The sequence below is a fragment of the Trypanosoma theileri genome (assembly GCF_002087225.1).
Source record: "Trypanosoma theileri isolate Edinburgh chromosome Unknown TM35_Tth_2_V1, whole genome shotgun sequence".
In the NCBI taxonomy this organism is placed as follows: domain Eukaryota; phylum Euglenozoa; class Kinetoplastea; order Trypanosomatida; family Trypanosomatidae; genus Trypanosoma; species Trypanosoma theileri.
In genome coordinates, this window is record NW_021639844.1 from 799504 (window position 1) to 811557 (window position 12054).

Here is a 12054-nt window from a genome sequence, read left to right on the forward strand (position 1 = left end):
TTTCGTTGTCGAGTTATCGTGTGTTTATTTCTTTTTTTTTTTTGAACTGTACGATGTCATCATCATCATGGATGTGAACTCATTCATTCATTCAATCTTTCTTTGTTGAATTCTGTGGTTGTTATATTCTTATCTTTATTTCTTTTTTTTTTCTTGTTTGGTTGTGCTATTATTTCCTTTATTCACATGTAAATAAAAGGAGACAAAAAAAAAAGAATGAAGGCATCTTTGACTAGCAGTAATCGAGCCAATATTCCAGCGGTGTGTCAAATTAAAGGTTGCGGCACAGCAACACTTATATCACCTGGAATTTTGCTTACCTCTATTCATGTTGTGAAGTCTGCAGAAGTAGCTGCTGATCTCACCGCTGTCTTTTTTGAGGGATCTAATAAGAAAACAGTTGAGGTAAAACTGTTACCTCAAAATTTATTCTTTGCAGCTACATATCCAGATTATATGGATTACTGCATTGTGGCTTGTGAACAGTATGGTATTTTTAACGTTACACCTGTTAAACTTCCTCTTATTAAGAGTGAATGGGCTCCTGTAAGAGAAGGTGATACTATCTTGGTAGTTCAACATCCTATAGTAGATCGTAGTGGTGGAAAAGTAACAGAAGGAAATGATGGTGGTGAAAGTGAAGAGACTTCCTCATTAGTTGAGGTGAAACGTTTTGAAGAAGTAATGCGTTGTCGTGATGATGTATTTTATCTTAAAGCAAGTGGAAATGTTTTAACTGCGGGTTGTCCATCTTTTAATGATTGTGGTCAATTAATTGGTATGCAATCTCAATTACGTCAGGAAACAGGAGGTGTTATAAGTCGTGTTTTGTCTATTGTTTCCATTGTCAAACATCTTTTTGCGAATAAACAATTAGGACGTATTCGACAAGAACTCTCTTTTGAAGATGTTTGGAGTACATGGTATGTGGATAATAATGTTCCTCGCGTTATATTGATTTTGGCCAATTTTACATCTCGTCCTATTACAAGAGCAACAGCAGAGAAACTCTGTGAACTTACATGTCAACCTAATCTTTTAGAAAGTGTTCTCTCCTCTGGAGGTGTACATTGTATTCTTCTTACCCTAAAGACATTTAAAGAAGATGAAGATATGGTGTGTAAGTGTATACGTGCCTTATGGAATCTCACCTTTGTAGAAGGAGCCTCACGACAACTTCTCTCAGAGGAAAATATGGTGGAAATTATTTTGGATGCTATTGAACAGTTTTCTGAAAATGAAGAAATTGCGGAGTATGCCACTGTTCTTCTTCATAATATTTCTACAGATACAGAAGCAACGGAATGTTTTGCCGGTCCACTTGGACACCGTGCACTTATACTTGTTCATGCCGCTATGCAACGATTTAAACATACGAATGTTCTGCAAAAATTTGGATTAAGTTTCTTCACTACACTTATCTGCGCCAATCCACAAAATGCTGAAACTCTTGTGCAACTGCATATGATTGAACATGTTGCCTATTTAGCAGAACATAAACAAGATCAGGTATTTCTTATGGAAGCTCTTATGCATTTTGTAGGGGAATTAGCCCAACATAAGAATGCCATTGAACTTTGTTTAGTCGATGGTGGTCTTGTAGCTTCTGGTGGAAGTCATATTATTGCCATTCTCACTGGTCTTGTTATTGATATTATGTTAAAATATCAAGAGATGGATACAATTCTATTGCAAGGTAATAGAGCACTGTGGGGAATTGGAAATGATTTGGCCTGTCGAGTGGTGATTTTACAACATCCAAACAGTTATGAAGCCTTAAAGCTTTCTTTACCAGCTTTAATTTCAAAGGCAAGAGTGATGTAGGTTAAAAATGTTTAACGGATGAAGAAAAAAAAAAAAGAAAAATCCAGTTGTTATCACACAGCGTGATGTATTTTTAAGAAAAAAAAGAAAAAAAAATGTAAAATTCAAACAAAGGCAAAGAGTATAAAAATATATACGAATATAAAAAAAAGAAGAAGAATACTCTTGAATCTATTATTCTTATTGCCTTTTTTTTCTATTAATCCATCTTCTTTTCTTGACATATTGATTTTTTATCTAAGTCTCAGTTTTATTTTTATTTTTCTTATTATTGTTATTATAGCCTAAATATTACTGTTTCTTTTTTTTTCTTTCTTATTCTTTATTTTTATTATTAAATTTGTTTTCACAGCTGTCAAAAAAAAAAAAAAAAGCCGTTAGAAATGACATCACGAGAGTCTGGGAGTCCTCTACCACAGGGATCCACAACATATTCTGCGCTTTCTCCAGATGAAATAACGGCTGGTGCGGGGTCCGGTGTATCTCACAGTACAAGTATTGGTGATTTAAATAGACTTCAGAGTGAGTCTTGTAGGGTTAGTGTACACGATCAAAACTTGTCAGTGAGTGGAAGTACAACACCAGCAGGAAATGTACACCATAGTACACGTTCTCGACAACATGGTGGACGACGTTCTCCTGCATTTTCACATGGCAGTAGAGAATTAACATCTCCTTCAAATATGCATGGATTGGATCGATGGGAGGGTACTATTGTAGAACCATTAACACATACATCATCATTCAGTTATATGAAACAGCATACGATAACCAATTATAATACCAATACTAATGCCCAAGATGAAAAAGAAATACACTCTTACAATTTTCTTGATAAGAAAAATGTAGGTGATAATAATAATAATAGTGATAGTCTAGCTGTTGCACATAATGATGATGGTAATAATGAATATGATGAAGAAGGTGGTGGGGAAATGAATGAAGATATGGATATTCATTCCTTGGGAGAACATTTAACTGATGTACTAGAGAGTTCCTTCCGTAGTGCCGCATCTATGGCCCAAAGGTCCGAACCTCATAATACCTTGAGAAGAGCAGTATTTCATATTTTTAAAGGAAATGTAGGAGCAGGAGTTTTCTTACTTCCAACGTATTATCAAGAATCAGGTTACGGAATTGGTATTATTATATTTTTAATTTTAGGGGTAATGATAATTGATTGTGCTTTAGCCCTTCTTCATTCAAAACAAAGGATTGATCGAAATGATATACGAACCTATCCAGCTGTTGTTGAACATGTACTTGGACGTTCTTTAATGCACTTTACTAAATTTTCTCTTATGTTTACTCAGTTCGGTTTCTGTGTGGTATATATACAATACGCTTCTTCAATGTTTGCTGCATTATTTAATGTAGCGAATATGTATCAAGCTTTTGTTTTTCTTAGTGTTCTCCTGGTAACCCCTATGACCTTTTTTACACATCGAATGGGTGTATTAGCATATGCATCTATGATAGCTGCAGTATTTGTTGCCATTGTTTTAGCAGGAGCTCTTGGAGAAGAAATTGATTCTCTTAAAACAAATGGAATAGCAGCAGGGGTTTTTTTTTCTATTCCTTCGATGCGAATTCTTTTATTTATTTCTGGACATATGTTTTCCCTTGAAGGTATAGGTGTTGTATTACCTGTGGAAAATAGTATGTCTGTTGAAGATCGTCCTAAATTTGGTAAACTAGTAAAATATACACATGCCGCTATAGTGGTTCTATATTTAATTTTCGGACTTCTTGGTTATTTGGCGTTTGGAGAAGCACTAAGAACTTCTGTAGTGCTTGCACTTCCATCAGGAATATCTAAAAATGTTCTTCAGGTGTTATTAGGACTTAGTCTTATATTCAGTTACCCTATTCAATATGTACCGGCAATTCAATTGGTTGATAGAGCTTTAGGTATAAGTATGCAAAAGTCAAGAGAAAAAGCTTATATTGTTCGTATTGTACTTAATGCTTTCTTTGGTGCCCTTGCTAGTTCTATTGGAGCTGATACAATTAATATCTTTGCAGGTTTCCTTGGAGCTTTTACTGGAGTACATCTTATGGTAACTATTCCTGCTTTCCTCGCCATTCTAACAGAACGAGTAGAAGAGGAAGATCGTGAAAATCTCACCTTTTCTAAGTATATGAAAATAATTTTTACAATGCCTAACACCATCACAGAATGTAGATGGTACGTATATATCCTATTTGCCATATTTATTTGGGTGGGAGGTACTTATTATACGTTTCAATCTGTTTTTAATTAAAAGACGGAAAAAAAAAAAGAAAGAAATCAGTATTTCTCAAAGTCCTGGGAAATGTAAAAGTGAATGTGTAGTTAACAGTATATATATATATCTATATATCTATATACATATTATATATGTATGGTACATTTGTAATTCGAATGTACCTATATGTTCCCTTTGTTTTATATAAAGGTGGAGTGAAATGCATGAACTCTGTATTTTTGATGGTGATTTTCCTTGTTGTGAGAAGAACCATGTGCCAAATTTTTTTTTTACTTTTGTTTGTGTATATGAATATGTACATACACAGAGTTATTGTCTAATGAACGAATTATGAGACATAAGAAGAAGTATTCACTGGATGCAACGATTCATGTTCTCTTTACCTATCTATCTATATATATATATATATATAATAATAATATTTACTGTGCTTATTCTCTATGAGGTTTTTCTTTTTGGTAAGTGTTTCTGTTGTTATTCTTCCTTTTATTTTTTTACTATTTTACTATAAAGAAAAGAAAGCATACAATAAAGGCTAAATAAAGTGAAAAAAAAAAAGAGAAAAACAATGTCAGCTCCTGCACCGCAGCAAAAGCAGCTGAAGCCGAACAAGCTGGTTGCCGATGATATAATAAATGATGACAACAGTCTTGTGTTGATGAACCCAAAACGTATGGAAGAACTTAATATTTTTCGTGGAGATACTGTTTTACTGAAGGGTAAAAAACATCGCTCCACTATTTGTATTGCCATGGAATCGGATGATTGTGCAGAAGGTGTAATTAAAATTAACAAGGTATCTCGACGCAATATCAGAATTCATCTTGGTGATACTATTCATGTCAGCAGTTGTAAAAATGTACCATACGGTAACCGTGTTCACATTCTTCCTATTGATGATACGGTACAAAATCTCACCGGTGATCTTTTTGAAACCTTTCTTAAGCCCTATTTCTTGGAGGGATATCGTCCTGTTAAAAAGGGTGATTATTTTATTTGCCGTGGTGCCATGCGATCTGTGGAATTTAAGGTTGTTGAAGTAGATCCTGGTGAGTATTGTATTGTCTCTCCAGACACCGTTATTCACTGCGAGGGTGATCCTATTCGACGCGAAGATGAAGAACGATTGGATGATGTTGGATATGATGATATTGGTGGTTGCCGTAAACAATTGGTACAAATTCGAGAAATGGTTGAACTTCCAATTCGTCATCCAGAATTATTTAAAAATATTGGTATTAAACCCCCTCGAGGTATTCTTTTGTATGGTCCACCAGGTAGTGGTAAAACTCTTATTGCACGTGCTGTGGCAAATGAAACAGGAGCCTTTTTTTTCTTAATTAATGGACCTGAAATTATGAGTAAAATGGCAGGAGAATCAGAAGGAAATCTTCGTAAAGCATTTGAAGAAGCAGAGAAAAATGCACCATCTATTATTTTTATTGATGAAATTGATTCTATCGCACCAAAACGAGAAAAAGCACAAGGTGAGGTAGAAAAACGTATTGTATCTCAACTTTTAACGCTTATGGATGGATTACGGTCACGGGCTCAAGTAATTGTTATGGCAGCTACAAATCGACCAAACTCTATTGATCCTGCTCTTCGTCGTTTTGGTCGTTTTGATCGTGAAATTGATATTGGTGTACCAGATGAAATTGGTCGCTTGGAAATTCTTCGCATTCATACTAAAAATATGAAGCTTGATGCAGATGTGGATGTGGAGAAAATAGCGAAAGAAAGTCATGGATATGTTGGTGCAGATCTTGCACAACTTTGTACAGAAGCTGCTATGCAATGTGTACGTGAAAAAATGTCTGTGGTGGATTGGGATGATGATACCATTGATGCTGAAGTCTTGGATTCTATGGCAGTAACCAATGATCATTTCCGAGATGCTATGACAAAAACAAATCCATCTGCTCTTCGTGAAACTCATGTGGAAACACCTCATGTTACTTGGAGTGATGTGGGTGGACTTTTGGATGTTAAGAGGGAATTACAAGAACTTGTACAATATCCAGTGGAATTTCCATGGAAATTTGAAAAGTATGGTATGTCACCACCAAAGGGTGTTTTATTCTATGGTCCACCTGGATGTGGTAAAACACTTTTGGCTAAAGCTATTGCAACTGAATGTCAAGCCAATTTTATTTCTATAAAAGGACCTGAATTACTTACTATGTGGTTTGGTGAATCTGAAGCGAATGTACGTGATGTCTTTGATAAGGCTCGTGCTGCTGCCCCATGTGTACTTTTCTTTGATGAATTGGATTCTGTTGCCAGAGCTCGTGGAGGAGGTCATGGTGATGGAGGTGCAAGTGATCGTGTTATTAACCAAATTCTTACAGAAATGGATGGTATGAACACGAAGAAAAATGTGTTTATCATCGGAGCTACTAATCGTCCAGATGTTTTGGATCCTGCTATTATGCGTCCTGGTCGTTTAGATCAATTGATTTACATTCCTCTCCCAGATAAGGCATCACGTGTGGCTATTCTCAAGGCTAACTTTCGTAAATCTCCTTTATCAAGTGATATTGATATTGATCAAATTGCGGCTGCAACTCATGGTTTTTCAGGTGCAGATCTTGCTGGAATTTGTCAACGAGCATGCAAAATGGCTATTCGTGAATCTATTGTAAAGGAAATTCAACTGGAAAAGTTAAAGAAGGATGGTACACTTGATGATGATCAGGATATAGATCCTGTTCCTGAGATTACACGTCTACATGTGGAAGAAGCTATGCGTGGAGCCCGTCGCTCTGTCAGTGACTCGGATATTCGAAAGTATGAACTTTTTGCTACTTCCCTTCAGCAATCACGTGCCTTTGGTGACCGACCCATGCCGAGAGCCGAAGGTGAGAGTGGTGCTGCAGGTGACAATGCTGATGATGACCTTTACAGCTAGAGTGTGGAATAATTAGGAAGTGCCTTTTTTTTTTTCTTTGCTCGTGGAATGTGTGTATTTCAGAACGTGTTATTCCAATGGATATCTAGGGGGGCATTTATGTGAGAAGTGAAAAGGGGTGGGAAAAAAAAAAAAAAATTGACAAATGAGAACAGAAGAAAAAAAAAATTTATGATGTTTTTCTTTTTTTTTTCTTCCCAACCCCTACGCCCTCTCCATGCGAAGTTATTGGGAAAGTAAGAGAAGGGACGTAAATAGGATGATGAAGTCAAAAAGAAATATACATATATATATGCCCTTGTATATGTATATGTATATTTCTATATTTATATTATCTTTTCATTGCTTTTTTTTTAAAAAAAAAGTTATTACTATTGTATTCGTTTATGACTTCTTGGAGCGAAAGCAGATTGGAAGCAAAATCAATCACTTAGAAGAAGACGAACGGGAAGAAAAGGAAAGAAAAGAAAGGAAAAAAAAAAGAGAAGAAACAGAACAGAAGAAAAAGAAAAAAAGAAGAAATAATACTTATTATGCCTTTTCTATTAGCTCATCTATGCGGGTCCAATTGCCAGCTGATGGGTAAGAGAGGGGTTGCTGCCATTTTTTTTTTTTTGGCTCTTTGCCCTCTTAATCTTTTTTTTTCTACTTTTCTCTCAATATATGTGACAGTTTCTGTTGGACTTTATTGTACTTGAGTATTTATCTATATTTGTTTTTTGTTCTTGTTTTCTTCATTTCTCTTTCTATTTTTTATTTTTTATTTTGCTATATTCCCTTTATACTTCAGTAGTAATTAGTAGATCAGATCTTCCCTTCATCTTTCTTTCTCCCTCTCTTTATATCCTTCTCCTCACGGGCACACGGGAGGTGTTATTTGGAGCTGTTACTCTAATTGGGTGTTCTGATATTTCCAGGGGTTTCTTGTTCTCTAGCCTTACTCCTCGGGTTGGATCAATTCATGCCATTAAATCTATTACTCTTTGGTGCCCCTGGATGTGGGAAGGGGTCTGCGAGTGAAGCCCTTGTGCGGGACTTTGGTTTGCTGCACATCAGCGCTGGTAATTTGCTGCGCGATGAGGTTGAGCGGCAGACTCCGTTAGGGAAAGCGGTGGGAGTCATAATGAGTGAGGGACACCTCATTCCAGATGAGATGATTGTGAAGATCATAGTGCGTCGAGTCTTGCAACCAGATGCCAAGGCTCAGGGGGTCCTTCTTGATGGATTTCCACGTACACTCGCTCAGGCAAAGTCTCTCGCAGCATCTGGATTTAAAATTGATGCATTAATTTTTATTAATGTGGATGCTAAGAATCTGGAGGAACGCTGTTTACTGCGACGACTTGATCCTGTTACAGGTCGTGTGTATAACTTGAGAAGTGACCCACCACCAAAGGAAATTATGGACCGTTTACTCATCCGATCTGATGACACTAAAGAAAAACACCAGCGTCGGATGCAAATTTACAGAGAGCAAAAGACATCACTCATGAAGTACTATAAAGGAAAAATAGTAGAAGTGGATGGGAACCCTCCATTTCCTGTTGTGTATGCTGTATTGCGTTCTAAGGTTGATGCATTATGTGATAAAAGTAAAAAGAGTAAACTTTGAGATTAATAAAAAAATCGATCCGAATGAGATGGGCGAAATTTTTTTTTTTACCAAATGGGGAGAGTGAGAGCGAGAGAGTGAGAACAAAATAAAAAAAAGAAAAAAGGAAACAACTTAAAACGAAGACAAACGATTTTATTAAAAGTGGATGGAAAACATGTAGACCTTTTAGGTATATCTATATATGTCTATATATATATATATATAATGTATATGTATATATCTATATATATGTATATGTGTATTTACGACCTTGGGTGTTTTTTTTTCTCTTCAATTGTTCTGTCATATATATATTTATATGTACGGATTTATACTTGTATGTGAGCTAAGTGATGATATCTCTTATTCCTTTTCCTTCTAATATGGAAAGAGAAAAGAGGGGGTGTGGACCAATAATAAAGATATGGACATATCAGAAAAAAAAAAATGGATAGAGGGTGAACGTGGGGAAGAACTATGATGAATGACGCTAGGAAACCCTGCATGGTAACAGCAGAATTTTTTTTTTTGATCTGGAAAGGATCGGAACTCCCACTAGTTGATATTGGGTAGAGGAATCATTCTCATTTCGGTGGTTGAGTATATATTTATTTATATATATATTTGTCTATATATGTGTTTGTTTCTCTATTACGATTTCTCTCTACCTACTCCTTTCCCTAAGGTTCATTTTCTGTAACAGTAACTACTAGTTACAAGAATGTGCTGTTTTCAAAGAAAAGAAAAGAAAAAACATGAAAAAAAAAAGGTTTGGGAATTTCTCTTGAGAAATTCCATGAGTACCTTTGTCTTATTTTGTTTTCAAATGCTGTTGTATGTATGTAATATGTGGTATAATTTTGATTCTCAGAGAGATTCTTTCTTTCTTTTATATTACCGTGTGAAACCCAAAAGAAGGTGAGGATGAATAAAATATTTCTCTATATATATAGTCTGTGGGTTTTATATGATGAGGAACTTGTTGAAAACGGATATGGTGTAACAGTAGGTATTTCCAAACATGATGATATGTATTACTCTCCCTGCTGTACCTTTTTTTTTTTTCTTCTTCCACCCATAAGATTTATTATTTGATCTATATTTCCTCATATTGGGAATCGTTGTTCTTTTCCTTTTTTTTTTTTTCGTTTTTTTACTATCCTAATATCTTTTTTTTTTTCTTATTTCACTATTAATATTTTGTTTCCCTCTTAAGTTCCTATTTTTATTCTGTTTTTCTTTCAATCTAAAAAAAAAAGGTGGTATATTTCAGAAATAACAAGGGTAAAGTAAAAATGGTCCTGTATCCGGCGCTTTTTGTGACCCATGGAGGTGGTCCGCTTCCACTACTCGGTGATGCAGGACATCTATCACTAGTGGAGGCACTTAAAAAAAATCGGAAATATTTGGAAAGTCATTTTGGACTTCCAAAAACCATTGCGGTCATCTCAGCACATTATGAAACACCTTCTCTAAGAGTAGGTGGGGCTACACAACCAAAGATGTTGTATGATTATTACGGATTTCCTTCAGAAAGTTATGAGATTCAGTACCCAGCCCCAGGTGAACCTCATCTTGCGAAAGATATTGTGGATGCATTGAAAGGGGAAGGAATTTCAGCGGAGGTGGATGTTAAACGTCCTTTTGATCATGGTGTATTTGTTCCTCTTATGATTATGTTTCCTGAAGCTAAGATTCCTGTGGTATCTGTATCTGTCGTTAAAGGTGGAGATCCTGAGAAACACATAAAAATAGGTAAGGCACTTCGATCCTTTCGTTCTCGTGGTATTTTATTTTTGGGAAGTGGGGCTACAATGCATAATTTTTCAAATTTTAATAAGCAAAACGCTGGAAAAACATTTGGTGACGCATTAACTTCAGTTCTCTGCGCTGGTGAAAATGTCATGTCAACGGAAGAAAGGTTGGAAAAAATGATTAACGTTTCAAAAATGAATGGTTTTGATGAAGCCCAACCACGTGGAGCACTTGAACACCTTATGCCACTTTTAACGATAGTTGGTACTGCGAATGGAACCCGTGGGGAAGAGGTAGCTAATGTTTTTACTGATAGGGTAAATGTTCGCAATTATATTTTTCCAAACTAGCAGAAACACCTTTGACTAGGTCTATGTTTTTGTTCATGGTTCTTCTTAATTTTCTTCTCTTTCCACCTATTCCTCTCTTTTTTTTTTTCATTTTTCTATGCGAGTGAGTGAGTGTATTTTTATTTTTATTTTTTTCGTTCTGTCAGGATAGAAGGTGGTAGCGAGTGTATTTTGTTTTTATTTTGTGATTTTCATATTTCTACCTATATTATTATTAAGCGACCTACTGAGATTGTTTTTCTGGTAAGTTGCAAGAAGAACCCTGGATTGGAAATAGTGTGAGGTTCATCTAATTGACTTTGTATGCAAATCACGCCTGACTCTGGTGATGTGATTGCCTTTTGAAATATTTCATTCTGAAAGATGGGAATTTCCAGTGGTAGTCGTCGTTACTCTCTCCATTTCTCATTTTTTTTTTTTTTGAAATTATTTTCTTCTTTTATTTTCTGGATATTTTCTCTGTGGTCAAGGCTACCATTTTTTTGTTTTGTTTTGTTTTCGCATAGTTCAGTTAGTGTTAGCATATTTCTTTTTATAGAGCAACACCCCAGGTGTTTTTTGTTCCTTTTTTGTTGTTGTTGTTCATTCTTTATCTTATTTATTCTTATCGTTATTATTGACGTTATATGTTGAAGAGAAAGGCGATGGAAGAAATGCAGAGTTCCACCACGCTGCCACTTCCACCGAAAATTGACCCGTTAAATGAACATTATCCCTTCTGTATTGTTTGGACGCCTATTCCGCTGCTTTCCTGGATTCTTCCATTCATCGGTCATGTGGGAATTTGCGACTCTGCCGGACGAATCCATGATTTTGAGGGTCCTTACAACATTGGTATTGACCACATGTTGTTTGGTAACCCTGTAAAATATTGGGACATCTCAAAGACCTTCGTGCCATCATTTTATCATTCCATGCTGGATCCACATTCGCAGGAATTCGCAGATTTATGTCATAAAGAGGTGGAGGAGTACGACGCAGCCATCGGACGCGTAACAAAACACTTTCGTAGAACACAAATGTACAATTTTTTTACAAATAACTGTCACTCTTTTGTGGCTTCCACGATGAAGGACCATCCGCTCAGCACGGGTTCATGGAACATGTTTCGTGTAGCCTGGGGACTCGCCATTCACGGGCGCTACGTTAGCACGGCACGTTTTTTTAAAGCCCATTTACCTTTTATAATTTTAGTGACCATAATTGTACTCATCTGTGTTTTTGTACCTCGGTCCTAGAGGGGCCCATCACGGAGAGTGGGTGATGTTGCTTCCATTTGTTCGTTGTGTTGCCTTTTTTTTTTTTTTTGTTATTCTTGTTCGTGATTATGCTTCTGATTTTCTTTGTGTTCCCTTTCCCTTGGGGGAAGGA

General features: G+C 36.0%; 6 protein-coding genes across 6 annotated transcripts; all 6 read left to right on the forward strand.

Moving 5' to 3' along the window:
- Nucleotides 1-216: 216 nt before the first annotated feature.
- On the forward strand, nt 217-1824 carry TM35_000023920 (uncharacterized protein; the record flags this gene model as incomplete). Its single annotated transcript, XM_029021710.1, has 1 exon — nt 217-1824. One exon carries the CDS (start codon nt 217-219, stop codon nt 1822-1824), a length of 1608 nt encoding a protein of 535 aa, XP_028887132.1.
- A 383-nt stretch (nt 1825-2207) lies between these two features.
- On the forward strand, nt 2208-4088 carry TM35_000023930 (putative amino acid tansporter; the record flags this gene model as incomplete). The annotated part of the gene is made up of 1 exon (XM_029021711.1): nt 2208-4088. One exon carries the CDS (start codon nt 2208-2210, stop codon nt 4086-4088), a length of 1881 nt encoding a protein of 626 aa, XP_028887133.1.
- A 553-nt stretch (nt 4089-4641) lies between these two features.
- On the forward strand, nt 4642-6984 carry TM35_000023940 (putative Transitional endoplasmic reticulum ATPase; the record flags this gene model as incomplete). Its single annotated transcript, XM_029021712.1, has 1 exon — nt 4642-6984. The coding sequence occupies one exon, from the start codon at nt 4642-4644 to the stop codon at nt 6982-6984; it is 2343 nt and encodes a 780-aa protein (XP_028887134.1).
- Nucleotides 6985-7945: 961 nt separating this feature from the next.
- On the forward strand, nt 7946-8596 carry TM35_000023950 (adenylate kinase; the record flags this gene model as incomplete). Its single annotated transcript, XM_029021713.1, has 1 exon — nt 7946-8596. The coding sequence occupies one exon, from the start codon at nt 7946-7948 to the stop codon at nt 8594-8596; it is 651 nt and encodes a 216-aa protein (XP_028887135.1).
- Nucleotides 8597-9873: 1277 nt separating this feature from the next.
- Nucleotides 9874-10683, forward strand: TM35_000023960 (protocatechuate 4,5-dioxygenase-like protein; the record flags this gene model as incomplete). Its single annotated transcript, XM_029021714.1, has 1 exon — nt 9874-10683. The coding sequence occupies one exon, from the start codon at nt 9874-9876 to the stop codon at nt 10681-10683; it is 810 nt and encodes a 269-aa protein (XP_028887136.1).
- Nucleotides 10684-11309: 626 nt separating this feature from the next.
- Nucleotides 11310-11921, forward strand: TM35_000023970 (uncharacterized protein; the record flags this gene model as incomplete). The annotated part of the gene is made up of 1 exon (XM_029021715.1): nt 11310-11921. The coding sequence occupies one exon, from the start codon at nt 11310-11312 to the stop codon at nt 11919-11921; it is 612 nt and encodes a 203-aa protein (XP_028887137.1).
- Between the last annotated feature and the right edge of the window lie 133 nt (nt 11922-12054).